Here is an 18540-nt window from a genome sequence, read left to right as displayed (position 1 = left end):
ACTTGAACCAAACCTTATCAAGATGCTAGGGGCCCCTCTCTCTCGATTAATTAGGTAGAAGAGTGTTACATTGAATACCCCATCACGAGGATAAGGCAGGAGCCTGTAACTACCTGCCGGTTGCGTCTATAGTCACTTTTTTAAAAGGTTCGCTAGACACAATTTCCTCTTCTCCAGGTCTCACGATAATATATTAGATGGTGTTTATTTCGTTGTAGTTGTGGCCAAATAATTTATTTTATATTATAGGTAAAAGTAAAAAGGGTTTCCGTTTGCGTCGATAGAAGAAGGTTTTTGAGGCGGTGGCGCCACTGGAGGCGAATGCAATTAATTAGTCGATTATCTCGTCGAAAAGCGAGTGTGCTTTGCTCGCTCGTTTATTTATTTAGGTTATATTCGGCTGAGCCCGACGATCAGGGCAGCGTCGAAACCATCGCACTTTAAGAACGAAAAAGGGCACCTGGGGTAGAGAGCTAGCTTGAGGTATATACTTAAGTAAGCTCTCGCATTGATATCAGAAACTTTGTTATACATAAGGCTGCCTAACATGTATCACTCTTTCCTTTGTGACGTCTAAATACGAGACACGTCAACATGTATCAATATATCGATAATACTCCCCCGAAGTACTTTTGAAACCAAAGATAGGAACTAAATTTTTAGACACCAGTTAGATCCCCCCCTGCTTGCCTAATTTTTGCGGGGAAGGTTGCAAACCGTTTAATCTATATTTCAATCTCGTTCAGAATGTTGCATAACCACTTCCGAACATCCTTCCTACAGATATCTGTGCAGATGACCTTTTCCCTTATCCAACCTATCAAGGAGCTCACCGCATGTCCATTACCCTGAGCCCTAGGGTACAGGAAGCTTAGCAATCAAAGGACTGCTTTGTTAGGTGCGTACATCTAAGGAATATCAAAATCTAGACACCACGAGATCTGAAAGGCTCCTTCCTTACCAATCGTAAGGCAAAAGGTCGCGAGGTCATCCGTTTTCGAAATAAACTTTTGAACTTTAAGACCTATTAGATTATCGTATTTGTACCCGTCGATATATGGAAAGCATGGACGGCACAGGCGTTTGATACAGTATGGCCCCCACGCCACGCTTTCGACACATGTCATTACTCATGGCGTATCCGAAATCGCAATATACGTAGATCTTTTAACAAGGTATACATGACTTGCTAGGGCTGGGTTTCATCCCGCCTAAACTGAAAGAACCACTTTAGCCATATCTGAGGCCGAATACTAGTCGTTCCACCATCTACAAATGAGCTAGAGCTTACTGTTTCTAAAGTATTTATCCATAAAATGCAGGCATAAAAAACGCAGAGTTCAAGGGTTGGGGGTTTAAATTTCGATTGAACGCTACCGTGACTTGACTTGCAATATAAAATGTCAACAAAAAAAGCGAGAATAATGCCTGTAGATGCGGCATATTCCTGCTCATGTGAGAGTTCTTTAACCTTTTCCCTAGCTTCCCCTCCACAAAAAATAAGAAATAGTAGGTTCAAAGAAGCATTACTCTAAGCATCTAATATTGTGGGGGGAAGTATATTTCTGTGAAATGTCTTGAAGATCGAAGGGGAAAAATGACGGAAAATACCGTTCCTAGATCGTGGCCCCCCAAAATTCCAACAAAGGAAAAATGTTGTAAGTTTTCATGATGCAAGAACAGGCTATAACTTCACTTGTGAAATAACCTCCCAAGAGGGAAAATTCCGTTTTAATACACCCAAGCGAACATCGTTAACCGGAATATCTGCATTCCGCAAACGATCTTATAAACGGCTCTAAATTCCCTCCCATTTTCTAAGTTTAGGATTCGAGACGAGAAGGGGGCAATAACAGCCTATTCTTCTTCAAAATTTGACGAGTTTATACAAACTCTCTAGTTTTAGTTTGGAAAATTCTGAAGAGGGTATATGATCAACCATGCATGGCCATGGCATCGTGATGCGATTCTACCTTGGAAATCTACGCTTTACCATCTTGATCTGATGAAATTCGAATCATGATTTTGTTTCGAATCGCTAGTTTTTTCCCTCTCTTTTTCCCCCGACATGCCGCAAAGCTGGCGCCATAGCCCGACGATGCGATACCTAATTCGCTGTTGAGAGAGCTAGTGCGTGCAGATGTCAATTCTTAATTGGCCTTGTCTTTCTTTTGCGACTTTGAGTTTATTTATTTTTGTTTATGTGTGTCTTTCCCTTGGAAATTCGAACCCTTGCTGCAGGTCGCAGAAGGGGGTGACCCATTGAACAAAATGCCTCTGCTGATATGATGTTGGCTGCATTGGTCCCCTCCAGCCCTGTCATGGAGCTCAAATGTTGAATCTCACGGACAGGGCCGCCACCACGTCGGTCCATATATTAATGGCAGTGGCAAAAAAAAGGTTATTAAAATTTTCCAACAGACCACAAAGTGTTGAGAATCATTCGAGAGGAAGATTTCTCGGTGAAAGCGAAAATTTTGTTTTCTTCGCGAAAAAAAAAAAAAAAAAAAAAAAGGCCCATTAGAATGTCTCAGTATTGACCTCAAAAAATGGTTTGTCAATGTCTTCGAAAAAAGATAATAGAAGCCTCCTTTCGGATACGGATGAAATCGGGATAACTGTAGATTAAATTATCCTTCTAGAAGGTTTCGAGAAATGGAGTCTTCTCTTTTTTGTGGTGTCGGAGCTTAGCCGCGGGTACGGGATACCCTCTCCGTCCACCAACATCCTAGGGAAAGAGTGTAGCTTCCTCCCGTACGCCGAATAAGCGATATAACTATCTCGATCTTGATATTTGCTGCCGAAACGGATAAATTTATTAAGAGGCTCAGTTAATAGAGGGTATTTGAGATTATTTGTGAATTATGGGCTAAAAGCATGATCTGTGCATGTGTTATTATTGTGAATGTGGTGGTGGATGCTAGCCATCTTCGGAACTCTCACCTATTATTGTCGTCGAGTTCTTACTTTCAATAAGGTTGATTTGTCTATGATCTTTAACCTCCGAGAAGTTGATACAACGAATGAATCCTATTGGGATGCTATCTCATCCGGTTGACTCGAAAGAGCACGTAGACTATAAACTTATTCGGGTGGACCTACTGCCTACGAATGATATATCTCCACATTCACTACACATGGTACTAATTAATCAAACGCTGCATAAACCAACAATCGCGACGTCGCATGAACCCCACGAGCTGAACTCGAAGATATGAAAAAGAAACAACAAAAAGTCCCCCCAAATTCAAACATAGAAACGTTCGAAACCAACTATGTAAAATTTATAATGCACACGACTACGCCAGTTCGGTTCGAGAACTCTTATGTCGACGTGGTCGATAAAATATGCGCCATATGCATAATTCTCAATGTTAATCGACTATATTACGGCTAGAGATTCTTGAAATGGTAAAACGTCTACAATTTAGCCATTCTATAGCACTTAGCACTGAATATGAGTAATGTGTAAACATTGGACAGAAGCTAAGATGTTAAACTTCAAGCCTTAAGTTACATTTGCATGATGATGGTGGTGGTGCGGGGTTGACCTGTCGATCCAGGACACATCGAGGGACCAAGCTTTTTAAAGATATTTAGACTTCGACCTTCCTCATCTTCGCAATTTGAAGGGAACACCTATCGTGAGGTTATATACATGCATGTCAGATTTCGCTTAAGAAACAGAAAAAAGATATATGGAGGGGTCAATGTTCCGGAGGGGCTAGTTAAGGCTGAAATTATCGACGATTGCGACTTCTACGGAACACAGTTCTTTGTTTTTCGCTTTTACGATTCTTATGTTGTGAAGAGAAGGTATAGGAGGGAGAGCCAATTATTTGTTTCTTTCATTATTCTGTCAGTTCCGAATATCGTTTTTAATTTTGTTATTCGGTTGTATCCATCTATGGATTTCGCATCTTCCGAGCCTTTGATCCGAAGTATGGTACAATTGTATCCAGCTGGATATCCCACCCCTCCTAAATCAAAAAAGAAAAAGAAAAAATTTTTCGAAGAAAAAACAATAGGAATTGACAGACTCGGTAACGCCTTAAACGCACTCAAAATGATAGTAATAACATATACTCGAGAAGCCAAAGGGTACTTATATAGCAAAAGCGGGGTAATAAAAAATAAAATCAAACTCCCATCAAACGCCCGTTAAGAATTCGCATTTCGAAGAAAAAGAGCTGCATGATGCGTTTTACAAGGCGTCAGAAAGGGGGAAAGGATAACAAAGTCCGTTGCACCCCGTCAAAGAGATCAAAAACTCCCAGAGATAGGAAATGATAACCGGTAAGCGACAAGGGAAGTCGAGGGGAAGCTAGTGAGAAGAGCTCGAAAGGCTTTTGGACGCCGTGAAACCGTAGAGTGAAGAGAGGATATTTTGAGGTGTGGATATTTTTTCGTCGACGAACCACCCTTAGGATATCCCAAATCGGCTGTAAATTCCGGACGAGCATGGCCACAGGTGGCCCCCGGGAAGCCGTCTGGCGGAAGAATAGATGTATGTTCCGTTAAATTTTGTCTAAGGAAAGAAAAAAGTAAAGACGAGCCTTTCTTCTGAAGATTTTGTTGGATAGTGGGTATCGAGAAGAAGAAGTGTTGATTATTGAATTACCGGATTCTTCGGATTCGAGAGAGGAAGAGAAAGTCGATGCACACCAAGCCCGGGTAAGTGCGGTCCGAAATATTGTACATAGAAACATATATTCTTTGGCAGGGCCACTAAAAAGTCGTAGTTGGTAATTGTAGAAGGCGTGAAGGTTGTTTAGTAATTATCTAGAGGCCCGTTGAATCGTATACTCATACAAGCAGAAGGATGTTCGTCAAGGTCGTAAAGTCGTGCAAGGCATTTTGGCTAACTGAAGGACGGTCTTAGTCATTGGTAAGGATCGCTCGACCGACTGGTGAGGTTAGGAATATTTCCTCTCCTGCTCTTTGACCATCCGAGCTTTCCAGTCATCTTCCTCCATGTTTCATGAGACCTGCCCTTTGGGCTGTTGGATTCGCAGCTCGGGGGGGTATGCGGAGGTGTCATCGGAGAAACCATAGACTCTGAGCTCTCCTCGATGATGCTGTCGTCACTATTGCTACCACCCCACGAGCTTGGCGCGGGCTGTGCAGAATGCCGGTGCCACCCTAGCGCAGGGCTGAATGGCGAAGCTCCGGTCCGCGACTGGCCCGACCCGGTTGTTCCAGAAGAATAGGAAGAAGAGTAATCCAGAGTTGGCGGTGAGCCAGAACCTTGTCGGGACTTGTAAAGAACCCGTTCATCGAGGCTGCCTCGCATGTATGCGTTGTTGTCGCTTTCCCATGGTGCTGGGTACGAAGGCTTGAATTCGGTGCCAACGGAATTTAGAAAGGGCATCAAGATAGACTCTTCCATAAGTTCGTGTATTATGTTGACAGCAGAATCCAGCGAGTCGGGATGGGGAGGGAGGTATGTTGTTGGGAGGCTCAAGAGCTCGTCTCGAATGGTACCGGGAACATTAACTTCTCTAGGACCATTAGGCTGAATGTATGCATCCATAAGTCTCTGCCACAACATCTTGACGTATTGGCACGATTCGTCCGAAGGAGTTATCGGCGAGCCGCCAGGCGATGAAGTCATCGATTGGTAGTGTTTTCTGTATCTCTTAGCATCCATCGTAAATTCTAAAGTCTCGAGGCAATGGTTTTGCGATAGATAGGCCATAAAGGCACTTAAGGTATAAGGCGGGCTCGCCTTGTTTGCAAGGACATCCGCGAGTGTCGGCCGTCGAGGACAATAAGCACCGGCCGCCATGGTCAAGCTTGCAGGTCTTGATTGAAACTCACTAGTGTTGGACGACATGTCGTCGTCCTCTTGGTCGGAGTGATTTGGTGACACGCTGGGCGAGTTGGAGGACGAAGATCTGGATCTCGAGAGTCGTAGTGACGGTGGACGTCTATAATTCCGCGCAGACATGCTGCCTTTGAAAACCATTTGCCAATCCGGGGTTTATAAATCGTATTTGCAACCAAAGAAGGGAAAATTTTTTGTGCGGAGCGAAAAAATTATTCCCCAGTCGTCGCTATCGCATTGAAACGGTGGCGATGTGCTAAAGAAAAAAGTTGAAAAGGAGCCCGGTCCTTGTATCCTCAATCCCACCCTAGTATCATGCAAAAGGGATCGAAATCTGTGTCGGATTCCTGGTCGGGCTACCCAACGTACACAGTCGGAAGAGAAGACGGAAAGGTTGCTGGGCTTCTAGAAGTCTCAAAATTTAGTTAATACTGTCGGAAAAAGCCGCAGACCAGCAACAACAAAAGCGATATTTCCATGAAAGGTGAGAGATTTTTGTGAAAAAAGGCGAAATGCTCGGGTAGGGAACGTAGGAGGTATTTAAGGCCTTTTATGACAATTTGAGGTGGATTGAGCCAAAGTTGAGAGACTGCGTGCTTGGGGGAGGATTATGAAATATGTATGCAAAGACGTAGAATGGTTGGTGAGACAAACCCAAAGCTTCAGTTCAGCATTAAACTTCGAACTGAAAGGATAACCCAAAAAGAAAGCTAACTCAATCGGCGATTTCTTGCCTTTACTCGGAGTACGTATGAAGCCTGTTAACTTTACTTCTTCTGCGGGTCCAGTGACTGCGGTTGGTAGGTTGCGTCGATGTTGTTGAGACAATCGGAGCGAGATGTTACGCCGTGTGCCTGTCTCCTGATGTCCTCCACCTTTTTGGCAAAAAAGGGCAATCTGAGGTCTTAATGTGAGCTTGTCGATGTTTGACGGGAAGCAGGAAGAGCTCGCGAGGAGGGTATCGAGCCGGTTGGATTGGTCGAGAGGTCGTACAAAGCCAGAATAAACGGTTTGGTCAAAGAATCGACGTCGTGTTCGGTGCGACGAGGAATGATGCAGAAGATGTGGCAACCCGAGAGCGGAGCGGCAGCAGGGTCGGACAGAGAATTGGAAGGAAGAAGACGAAGGATATGAATGATATGTAGTAGATAAGTAGAAATATGTAATTGTAAGGATAGTGGTTGAAATATGAGGCCAGAGTTTTGTAATAATTATGAACTTCACGGTGGGCAAGTGTAGACGAGGTTCGTTCAAATTCTGTTCATGAAAGTTTTCCCTTACTTCATCCACAGACAGTACCTGCAAATAATAATAGGCAAAGAATGCGTAGATCAAGAAGGAATGGGATTGGACTCGATGATGCTGCCTCTTTTGGCTACTTCTATTGTTCGAGAATCCCCATACCCTTGCTAATGAACCACGATTTCGACCTAAAAGGGCTGAAAAACGTCGACAGGCAGTTTTATTAACTACTGACAGAGCTTCGTTCGATCGGAATGAATGTGTCGTCGACGAAAAGAATGAGGGTTAATGTCGGACGGGTTGGCAATTCAGAATTTCCTTTGTCTACCACGGCTAGCTAGGTAACTTCCAATTCGTGCGGTAGTCGTTCCCTTTTTTTTTTTTCTCCCTCCTGTTTCGTCGTGAACACAAGGACAGTTGCACTCGTAGCAGGATGCTGGTACTGTCAAACCCCCCGTGTCTGTTCGGTTTCGAAGTGTCCAGGTAAAGTCGGTAAGAGCTGAGGTGTAGCCGGTATCTTGAGGATTTATGTGCGGATATTCGCAACAAGCAAGCAGCAAAGAGAGGGCCAGTTCAAGAGTGTGGGTACCGTCGAAGTATTATTAAGATTCCCAAGCAATGCAAAGCAGTGCGGTGCAGTCGAGTTAGCACGACTAACAAATCTGCTTTAGTTGGGTTTTTTTTTTCCCTTCCCAAACACCCATCACCTGTCAGTGACCGGGGTGGTCCTATCGTCCTGTTGTGTGTGTGTGTGTTACTGGGGTTGATCGAAGCAGCTAGTTCGTAGAAAAGCAAATAATGATGGTGGTGTCTTCTTTAGCACACCATCTTTCGACCTTCCTTGTCTTTCCCTGTTATTTCATCTTTCTTTTTCAGAGGTTCTTTTTGGAAGCAAAAAGCAGTCGGTTTTAGCGCGAGGGTGTGAAGGCCCACAACTGCAAGTGGTAGTTTCTTCTTTGAGTCCAGTGATTGGGCCTGGTCGATATCGATTTCTAATAATGCATCGCATCCGACAGACCGCTACGGCTGTTTCTCGATTGCAAAACTTGGACTAGAAACTAAAATGTCCAGAGAGGGTGAAAAAGTGAGAGAGATGGGCCGTGGCATAAACTCTTTTCGAACGCCATCTGAGACGCCATCTGTGCCAGCGACGACGTTAAATGTTGATTTTGAGATGTTGTGGTTGTGAGAGTGCATAAGTGGGCAAGAAAGGTGATGTGGGTTGACCTCTCACGAACGTTGTGTTGTCCGCACAGGAACATGAGCATTCACTTCGACTTCAAAGCTACATAGTACCTACATAAATAGTACCTACATACGAAGTACTTACATATCACGCCGACTTCCCGCCCGTACGTATGTACTCAGTATGTGTAAGTATGTATCTTATGTAGGTCTCGGTATGTATGTCTAGAGCGGCATCTTGTCCAATCTCCTCTGCTTCCTTCATGCAGATGGAAGGCCCTTTCATGTCATGCAAAGGACCCTCAAGGGCCTCATTTCGGTAAGTCCAATGGTCGGAGCGGGTTCGCAAGGAGGTATGGATTCTATCATCGATTTCAATCAATCAAACCTCACATAAAGCATGAACGGGTGCCGCTAACAAGTTGTGGGTACATTACTTGTACAGTCTGCATGTAACACCTCTCAACCAACGACATCACAAGTACCACTTTGTGAGCGTGTGTTTCTAACAGCCCCATCATTTTTTCTCTATGTATTTTCTTTTCTTATTCTTCTATACATTCTTCTCGTGCTTCTGGAACCTGAATACAAAAAGGATAGCTAGTGGTGTGCTTGTAACCAGGAAAGGAGGGGTTGCGAAAGAGCTCAACGTGTTAACAAGACCCCAGAACCAGCAGCCGGGTGGCAAAGAACCCGGTGGCCATTTTCGTCAAAGAAGTCTTCTGGAAGAAAACCAACTTGTGCTTGTCAATATATGCTATGCTATCACCTACACGCCTCAAAGAAAAAAGAGATCCTGTTTTATGCGATCATGATGACCAGATAGCACACCAGCGATCCGCATCTTGTCCCGTCCCTTGTCGATTTTTCCCACAGGGCTGGCTGTCGCGGACACATGCCGACCTATCAACCTATTCCCTTTCTTGACACTCCAACGAAGGACTAGTTCAAGATACGATGTGCCTAAGCTGCATATGTATCTCCTCGCTAGGGTATTAATTCGTCACCTGGCTAAATATGCTTCGTGGATCCTCTCACATCAGGATCTATCTGCCCACGGTCTCCTGCTGGATACATCGAAAAGCACCCCACCATCTTCCCACCAATATGTCCGGGATCAAGGGTCCTAGGAGCTGCAAGCTTCGAAGGGAGGAATAAAAAAAAAATTACTTAGTTAGGATGGTATCTGCAAATAACAAGGTCCATTGAATGGCTAGATTGGTTGGCGCTTGCATGTCACAATCATTCTTTTTGAGCAGGAACGTCGACACAATTTTTATTTTATTTTTTTAACCCCGGTTCGAAAAGCCTTGGTCCACTTCCTGCACTCTGCAGTGAGGGCCCCCAAATCTGTACACCTCCTGTAGGTGCATATATGTATCTCGACGTATTGGAAAAGAGGACCCCAAAAAGAGTTCTCCACCCGGGTGCGTTTCTCGCTTTCTGATCCCGGACGGCGGAGCAGGACGACCTTTTGTTTTTGCTCATGCCTGTACATCTTCCACCCTTCACACAAGCTTCAAAATACCAAGACTTATTAAAAAGGGAGAAGTGGAGTCTATAGCACAGGAGCTAAGCTAGCCAAGTTACCTGGCGCTTTGTCAACGCAATTGCAAATCACGCCGTGAGATACAATAGTAGCTTACTTTTCCAGGCTCACAGTGGCTGAACTTGTGGGCCAGGATGGCAAACTGCACATGTGATAGGCTGAAGCACCCTAGTGGATGCGGATAACGATGATCCGCTTGGCTTGTCTGAACATTCTTCCAAGGAATCCTGTAAGAACCTCACCTTGCTTCCATTAATATTCTAGAAGAGCCATCGAAGCGTGAGATTTTGGTGCCAATATATGTGCCTTTTTCGAGATGTATCATCTAAAGTTGCGTTGTGCAACCACAAACTTCATGCTTTCAAGCTTGAAAGGTTTCAGGAAAAGTATATTATTTGACATCATACGATGTTGATTATTAACTAAAGCAGCCATTTTCAAATTCAAATAAGTGAATTTGATTTTTATAAATCTTTTTTCTGCAGCTTTGTTCGTTCATATCTGTACGAACTCGAGGTCTCGAGCTGTGGATCTCCAGTATCCCAACCAGCCTCGGCAGCTTTCTCAAGAAACTCTTCGAATATCCCATCAAGCTGGCGTTTCGCATCTACGAGAGCTTGTAAAGCATCCGACTCCGTAACTGCCTGTGATCGCCTGCCGGATAGTAGTTTTGCCAATAAGAGGCCGTGCATCCAAGCCCTAAACTGTCCGGCGGGTGTACAGCCATTTTCGAGGCAGATACATATGCGTATGTCTCGAAGCTTATCTCCAAACCAAAGCATATACTGCTCCGTCGGGCAAGCTTTTGCGACCTCCGCTAGCGACAAACTCCCAGGTGCCGACTTCCGGGCAACTATAGACGACAACTTTGTCCCTATGACCGCCCAGCCGACAATAGTCCCGTCGCACCACCTGAGGACGCCATCTCGCTCGAAGATGCGCTCTTGCCTTGCCACATCCTTCGGCGTCAACATGACACCAGTTTCAGCAAACTTTGACATAACAAAGTTTGCCCGCTGGCGGTTTAGCGTCACCATTGTGACCGCCTTCACAGCTCGGTAGTTGGTCCAGAGGTGAATAACTATCAGAAATAGCATTGACGCCCATGTAGCCGTTTTAGACGTGACCGACGAGATGACCAAACTTCCCGCCTTGACCCGGAGTGTTTGGTCAGCTCTCATCTAATCAAATATTATCTCCGACCACAGGGAAGGAAGGGGAAAAAAGTGGTGCGCGAGAGAGAGAACAGCGTATCAATTTCTCTTACCAACATTCCCATTAAGCTGATAACTGTTTCCTGGCTTGAATCCTAGAGTGATTCCCAAATCAGTACCATTGCTGGGAAGATCTCTAATAAGGCTTGCATTAAGAGTGGAGCTTACTTTTGCGTTCAACTCGGCAACATTACCCCATTTTGAAAAATGCACACTCAACTGAGCTTTGGACCCTGTTCGTCACATATTAGAAAAGAAATACATAAAAATTGATATCAAAAAACCTCGCGGGAAGGCCGTATGACCTCCTTCGCTTCGAGAAATTTAGGAAAAATATCAATAAAAGAGAATTTGGGCGGGACATACCTCCACCGGCTACGCCACACAAGGCTCTTAGCGTCCCCGCAGTGCTCAACAGCACGACCCTCAAGGGTTTAGGGAATACCGGGGACAGGCAATCCACGATCAGCGCCGAGTCGTTGAATATATCAGCCGCGAATCGGAAACGTTTGCATTCCGGCTCGAGCGAGCTACCCAGTCGGTGGGCGAATAGGATGGTAGCGACTCTGCCGATCGAGTCTTGAACGATCTTTAACAAGACGGCTGCTGTGGTGGATGCATTGGAATCCTCGAATCCAACGGCTGGGTCCCCGCTTGGTAGGCATAACATCAGCTATACGGGACGGGGAACTACGGTGCACGATTACTCCTCTTTCTCCTCTCTTCGTCCAATGTCTATTTCTTTCTTTTCTTTTTCTTTTTTCATGCACATGATGTGAATGTGGTTTGAAGGGAGGGGGAGAACGATGGCACCCACCTTGCAGGACAGCTCGCGAGGAAAGAAGGCCTGCTATCGAACTGGAGAATGCTTGAAGAGAGTCCTGCACGATTGAACGAATTTTCCCCCTCTCAGCTCGCTTGCCTGCAAGCCTTATGCCACTCGGTACCAATCAGGTAAACTGGACTGAGACTTACATAAATCTGATATCTATAAAGTTAAGCACACCATGGATATCGGTCTTTAGCACACACCAACCAGCTGAAAATAAACTACTGATGTTCTTAAAGGCAATTGTACACTTACTCTAGATAATCATCTGTAACACTTTTAGGATACCCGGCCGGGAGGAAAATGTTGATGATATTCTGAATATGGCTAATAGCTTGCGGCTGGAGCGAATTCTGCAAGGGTCACAAAAATATCAATTTTCCGAATCCTTCAGCTAAAACGAAAGTACCGTTGCACGAAGTAGTCAATGAGTACATGATCCATGTGCATAAGCCCCATCAAATAAAGAAAACGCCAGGGGTGGTGTGTGACTTAAGGTTGACGGCAGGTCGAAGAGAGGAAAAGGCAACTTACGCTCTGAACTGCCTGGTGAACTTGCACGATATTCTGATTCTCCTGTTGTCGATACTCGGCTGTAATGGCGCCTGACTGACCTCTCTCCACGATTGAGATTAAATCTCCCTTTTTGGAATCAGACGACATGGTTTGATTGGGAATGCTATCCGAATAAAAAATTCTCCTATCCCGTGAGGGAAGCGAGTAGGAGTTGCGGTTGAAATGGGCGAGTTTGTGTCTACCGTGGCTGCTTCGAACGTGACGAACAATGACATGTTGGATGTTGTGGGTGTTAGCCTGTGGCAACGCATAAAATACCACAAATAGCGTCTACAATTCAACCTAACAATTCTCTACATGAAAATATGACAGGGAACAGAAAAAAGATAGGCAAAACTCCGGAAGGCATAGAGATCGAGCCAATTGGGGTTCCGAAAAAACAGGGGAACAAATAGGGATTTTCCTTCAACCAAAACTGGCATCTCGATCATGATCGTGCGTGTCCGTGCATCTACCGGCCATGCCAGGCCAGACCTCTACTTCCGACTACCCCAGTCTACCAGATCGACGACTCCTCTAAAAAATCACTCCAGAATAGTCCGATAAAATCCACTATGCCCAATGGCATATTCCGATGGAAAAGGTATTACCAGATTTAAGAATTGCCACCTTTTTTCGTTCAAAAAAGGGTATCGTCTGACCGCCCCAGATCCGGCCGATTACTAAACAGTCAGCTTATAAAACGGCAGCACCGCTATTTGAGACGTCGCGGGGCAAAGATAACGATTTAGACATATGCTCTACCAGTCGAAAATACCAAGGTAATACGTTTAACCAAAATATCGTTATCACCTTCGAGGGCTTCTCCGGATCTGTCTAAAGTTTTACTTACCCCTCAGCCATATCTTGTCTCCTACGAATCACCACCCAAGTGTTGCAAATATCAAGATACAAGGATTCACAAGTATACCCGCATCAAGTTTAGTTCTTAGTTATTCAAGATCTTCGCACGAGTCTAACAAAAGATATAAGGAAGTCTCGGCACTAAGAATCCGCGACGGTTTAAGTCTAACTTCCATCTTCCCTCCCTCCTTCCCTTGCAACTCCTCGCTTGTACCCCACCACACCGCCAATCTTAGCCAAGAGACATAATCGAAAATCAAGCTTTGCCTTTCCTGAAACATACTGTGGGGCGAGGGGGTCCTTGGCTGTTTATTTGAGGGTGTGTTCGCGGAATTCTTTTGAGGATGTTGTCGTAATGGACGGTACATGGCGGGCTAACCGACCTGTCATTTATATTTATGGCTCCTTGTTACTTGCTGAGGAAGTAATTTCTAACATATGGAAGGGTTGGATTAGTCCATTGCGTGACCGTTACATTGACTTTAATTTATGAAAACGGAAGATGGCTCAGACGGATCTGCAGGGCTCGTAGACACCATCCTATCGATGGTTCACAATTGCGAGGTGTAGTCGAGTTAAAAATCTTGAACTATTGAGAGGCACAGCCGACCTTAACCACTATAAGTGCTGTTGTTTTTGCCATTTCGACTCCGTCACCCCGATGTACTAGGTCCGGTTCTCGAGAAGGGCTTCAGACTATGGCCATGCCACTGGGAATCCCATCCGCCTATTTGCCGGATCAGTAGTGCCAAACCCCGGTTGTGGTATGCATAGTTGAAAGAATATTCCGTTTATGGGAAAAAAAACGACTAATTAACCTATTCCGGCGTCTAAAATTCCACTTATTTTCGGCACCCATGCATATCGATCGTTCTAATGTATCCATCTTAGGTTAAATACTTCTATAAAGAGGATTTATTCCATCTGGAATAAATTGAACTCGGGTATCGGGAAATCTAACTCTTGTAATTGGTTAATCGGATGGATCGATATCGGGAACCAAACTAATGAACCTATTCGACGTTCGCATGATATCAATTATAATACAACTTGGCGGTTGCGTGATATCATGTTATCAGTGACTCAATCGGTTATACGGCTACCCAGCTAGCAGTGTTCGAATTCATGGCGGCCACTGTTTCAAGTATTGTATAGATATTATTCAATAAACCAAACCAAGACATCTGTTGTTGAAGATCTCGAGCACTGCCCAATATTTCAATCAAATGGTTTCACCAAGAATTTAGCACGTATTTTACCCGTTTAATAGTGAGATTCGATTTACAATTGGAATTGATTTCATGTAGCAAAGCAGAATTGAAGCTTTGATATAGGACCTTCAAAAATCCTTATGCTATCTATTGAATACTTACATACTGAGTTCCAATTTGAACATCCTACGGCTATATTGCCTGACAAGACAACGGCTACACTCAATGGCTTATACCTACTTATATACCTTACCTCCCAAAATAGACCTATAACCCCCAAAATAAGAACTTCTCTACAACTTCGCCTTTCCTTGTATCGCCTCCTCCCTCTTCATCTCCTCCGCCACAATCCTTCGTTGAATCTTCCCCGTCGCCGTCTTCGGCATATGTTTCGTAACATAAATCTTCGTAGGAATCTTAAACGCAGCCAACTTCTCCCCCAAAAACCTCTTAAGTTCCTCAACACCCACCTGTTTCCCTTCCTTAAACACCACCGCAGCACCAGGAACTTGTCCCAAAATCTCATGTTCAATCGCAAAGCTAACAGCTTCTTGAACAGTCTCGTGGGATAATAGCGCACTATCTATTTCTATCGGTGAGATCTTTTCTCCTCCACGGTTGATGAGTTCTTTGATTCTTCCGGTGATAATGATGTATCCGTCTTCGTCTTTTTTGCCCTGATCGCCTGTTCTGAAATACCCGGATTTTGTAAAACTACTGGCGTTGGCTGCTAGGTTGTTTAAATACCCGTTCGTTACGTTTTCTCCTTTGATGGAGATTTCGCCTTCTTTACCTTGTGGAACTTCGTCACCGTTATCATCGAGGATTTTGATATCAACACCTTGACCTAATCCCACCGACCCGGGCTTTCGCTTCGCAGGTGGTAAGGGGTTCGATGTCATCTGATGTGCTGCTTCAGTCATGGCATATGCTTCCAAAACCGGCGCGCCGAATGTACTTTCAATCTGGTGGAACGTAGCAGGAGCCAATGGCGATGAACAACTTCTTATAAACCGAATATAAGGTAACGGCTTCGGTGGTGGAGACTTCAAAAGAATTGAATTCATGGATGGAACAGCGGTATACCAGTTCGCCTTGAACCTCACGAATTCGCTCCAAAACGTCGTAGCCGAGAATTTCGGCGGGACGACGACCGATCCACCGGAGTGGAGCGGTGCTAGAAATCCGGCTAGAAGACCGTGGACGTGGAAGAGCGGCATGACGAGGTATGTTCTGTCTGCCGGTGATAAGGCGTACGTAGCCTTGATATTTCGCATCGTAGTCGTAAGGTTCTTATGTGTCAATGGAACGGCTTTTGGACGACCGGTCGTACCGGAGGTGTGCAGTACCAAAGCTACATCGTCGGGTTGGGCGGTAGCCAAAGGTACTGAATTTCCCAAACGTCCTCGTTCAACAAGGGAGACTTTGACATCGCCGTTGCTGTCCACGTGCACCTCTGCGATCCCGGCATTGTACTTTCTAGCGGCACGGACCGCTTCGGAGTTTGAGGCAACGGAACCCCGTGGGACGATTAAAAGCGCGGATTTTATGTCGTCGATATAGAACTCGAATTCAGCTTGTTTGTAAGCTGGATTTAATGGCGCGGCGATGGCGCGTTGCTGGGTTGCGGCAAGGAAGGAGACGATGAAGTCTAGGCCGTTTACGAGGGAGATTGAGACGGCAGAGCCATTGGTGATACCGACGGAGGCGAGGAAGGTCTGGAAGGCGTGGATTTGAGAGGAGAGTTGGCCGTAGGTGTAAGTTCGGGCGGTGGAGGGGATGATGACGGCGGGTGCCGAGGGAGTGGGCGAGAAGGCGGTGGGGAGAGTCGCCATGGTTGCCAGCTACGATTGGCTGGTGCTTGGTATACTACTCACTTACGCCTAATATACTGACGTACGAGTATGATGAGATACAAGATGAGATGCGATGCGATGCGATGAGGTATTTGTATTCGTCAAAGAAAGAAGTCAAGGAATGCGGGATCCAGCCATTTTGTTTGAGGTCAGGTCCGACTTTAAGCCGGGATCCCACGGCTCGAAGTCGGTTTTGAAGTTCAGGAGGTCCAACCGGCTCCACTCCGCCATGACGTGCTTGCCAACCGCTCGGCCGATTTGACTAAACATTATCAGGTATCACTATCAATACTATCAATGAACGCCGACGATACCAGGTTAATAATAATTACAACCACCGTGGATGACACCCGAATTCAAATGCACGCTCATAAACAAAATGAAGCAAAACAAAACACCAGAACGAGTAACCGAGAGTTCGCAGTGTAGGAAAATTAGGTGGTCTTCCTTCTACCCCTCCTCGTATCAGCAGTAGCTTCATATATTCCCGCTGCCACTGCACTCTTCAGGATGGTCCCTCCCTTGACCATCCCCACACTCTTCCCTTCTTCCCCAGTCATCCACGTCGGTATCTTCTCTCCATCAAACACACCTTCCTCAACCAACGTTCTAACCCCAGCAAACACGTGCGTACCCTCTAACACCACATCAACATTCGGCATCCAACTCTTTCCCTTCCAGGGTGCATGCTCATCGATTAAAGGTGCATCTTCGTCATTCGTATTTGACGCAACATCTTTCTTAGGTCTTCCTTTCCTCCCCTTCCCAGCATTTCCATCCACAACTCCAAGAACCCCAGGTACTTCATTCCCTCTTGGCCAGACTTCCCTCAACTTAACCTCCACTCTTTCCAGTCCACTCCCATCCCCGACAGTTGCCGACTTCCCAAACCGTTCCTCAGCAATCCTCTTCCTCTTCTTCCCATCCCCAGTGTTGATTTCATCCATATCAGCATCCAGCGACCGCCTCTTACGCGGCCGTGAAGTTTCCAACGGATCACCTTCAACCGCCCCTTCCCCTTCAACGGCAAACACGCTCCACCCACCACCAGCACCCAAATCCCCCTCTCGCATCCCTTCCTCGCGAGTAATGCTTCCAATGTCTTGGCGGATAAAGCGGTAGATACGATATCATACCGCCTATGCTGTGATGATAGTGCGATCGGGAGGGACTTTCGACATATATCCGCCAGTTTCGACCGCTGAGGTGTGAAGAAGAGATGTGGTGAGGATGTCGGAACTGCGAGGTAGAATATCTGGTTTGCTGGCGGCGGGATGGTAGGTAGTGGGTATGGGTTGTGAAGGGACAAGCGAACAATTGTGAGTGGGAGTGTCGGGTGAGTAGTATAATAAGGGTGCTACACATTGAATCAATTAGTTTGGATCCATTTCGTGAGCAGATAAATGACGTACGCATTGAACCATCGGATCCATGATCTCCAGTAGAGATTTACAGAATACAACAGGTTGGAATTTAGGGAGCTCTAACGACCATGTTAGCTATGGTTGACGATGGCTCTATTGAATATATGAGACGTACTGTCGCCCACCGGCTTCTTGCCTTCCTCGAGAACCAGCTCACAGGCTGTCCATTTTAGTGATGATGGGTGGTCAAGGAGATCTATCAACCATTAGCTAAATCTCCACCACTTCTTGACAAGAAACACATACGCTGCATATCCACCTGGGCGATCTGATGCATCGTCAACCCGTCTCTCTATCCCAAATTAGCCACCTAGTCATCTGTCATCCATCATCGTAGCAATACACACCCATTCCCTTTCAAACACTCTTTCCACAATCTCCTTCCTCGAAGCTAGGTTTGTATATACCACTTCCACCTCCTCCAGAGTCCTATCCTGAGGTTCCTCGTCATACCCAGCATCTAACAGGTCGTCATTTGTAGGAGATAGGTTCGGCGCACAAAGTGGCGTCTTAAGCCAGTCGAAGACTAGTTTTTCGAGAGAAGGTTTAGATAGTCGTAAGAGATAGCGAGTTAGTTGCGGGGAAGGAGGAAGTCTGTAGTGCGATGCGAGTTTTGAGGGCTGTCGACGTGCCATTTTGTGGTCGGTGGTTTTTGGCGGTTGAAGGTGGGAGCGATGGGGGCGCAGAGGCTGTTGTGGGGAAGGTTCGACGCGACCAAAACAATCACCAAAAAACACGGGTCACGTGATATTGTCTGGACACCAAAACTCGGAATCCACGCTGG

The 18540-nt window shown here is 45.6% G+C and overlaps 4 protein-coding genes across 4 annotated transcripts; all 4 read right to left on the bottom strand.

Annotated features, from left to right (window-relative positions):
• Positions 1 to 4882: 4882 nt before the first annotated feature.
• On the bottom strand, positions 4883 to 5950 carry DFL_000272 (uncharacterized protein; the record flags this gene model as incomplete). Its single annotated transcript, XM_067631547.1, has 1 exon — positions 4883 to 5950. One exon carries the CDS (start codon positions 5948 to 5950, stop codon positions 4883 to 4885), a length of 1068 nt encoding a protein of 355 aa, XP_067494800.1.
• Positions 5951 to 10267: 4317 nt separating this feature from the next.
• Positions 10268 to 12509, bottom strand: DFL_000271 (uncharacterized protein; the record flags this gene model as incomplete). The annotated part of the gene is made up of 8 exons (XM_067631536.1): positions 10268 to 10954; positions 11071 to 11112; positions 11186 to 11250; positions 11384 to 11659; positions 11835 to 11898; positions 11993 to 12005; positions 12102 to 12199; positions 12381 to 12509. The coding sequence occupies 8 exons, from the start codon at positions 12507 to 12509 to the stop codon at positions 10268 to 10270; spliced, it is 1374 nt and encodes a 457-aa protein (XP_067494799.1).
• Positions 12510 to 14769: 2260 nt separating this feature from the next.
• On the bottom strand, positions 14770 to 16311 carry DFL_000270 (uncharacterized protein; the record flags this gene model as incomplete). Its single annotated transcript, XM_067631525.1, has 1 exon — positions 14770 to 16311. The coding sequence occupies one exon, from the start codon at positions 16309 to 16311 to the stop codon at positions 14770 to 14772; it is 1542 nt and encodes a 513-aa protein (XP_067494798.1).
• Positions 16312 to 16766: 455 nt separating this feature from the next.
• Positions 16767 to 18391, bottom strand: DFL_000269 (uncharacterized protein; the record flags this gene model as incomplete). Its single annotated transcript, XM_067631513.1, has 6 exons — positions 16767 to 17424; positions 17469 to 17689; positions 17745 to 17815; positions 17872 to 17952; positions 18003 to 18048; positions 18104 to 18391. 6 exons carry the CDS (start codon positions 18389 to 18391, stop codon positions 16767 to 16769), a joined length of 1365 nt encoding a protein of 454 aa, XP_067494797.1.
• Between the last annotated feature and the right edge of the window lie 149 nt (positions 18392 to 18540).

Source organism: Arthrobotrys flagrans, assembly GCF_004000055.1.
Source record: "Arthrobotrys flagrans strain CBS H-5679 chromosome Unknown unitig_15, whole genome shotgun sequence".
Lineage (NCBI taxonomy): Eukaryota > Fungi > Ascomycota > Orbiliomycetes > Orbiliales > Orbiliaceae > Arthrobotrys > Arthrobotrys flagrans.
The sequence above is the reverse complement of the archived record's forward strand: the minus strand, read 5'-3'. Positions and strand labels throughout refer to the sequence as shown.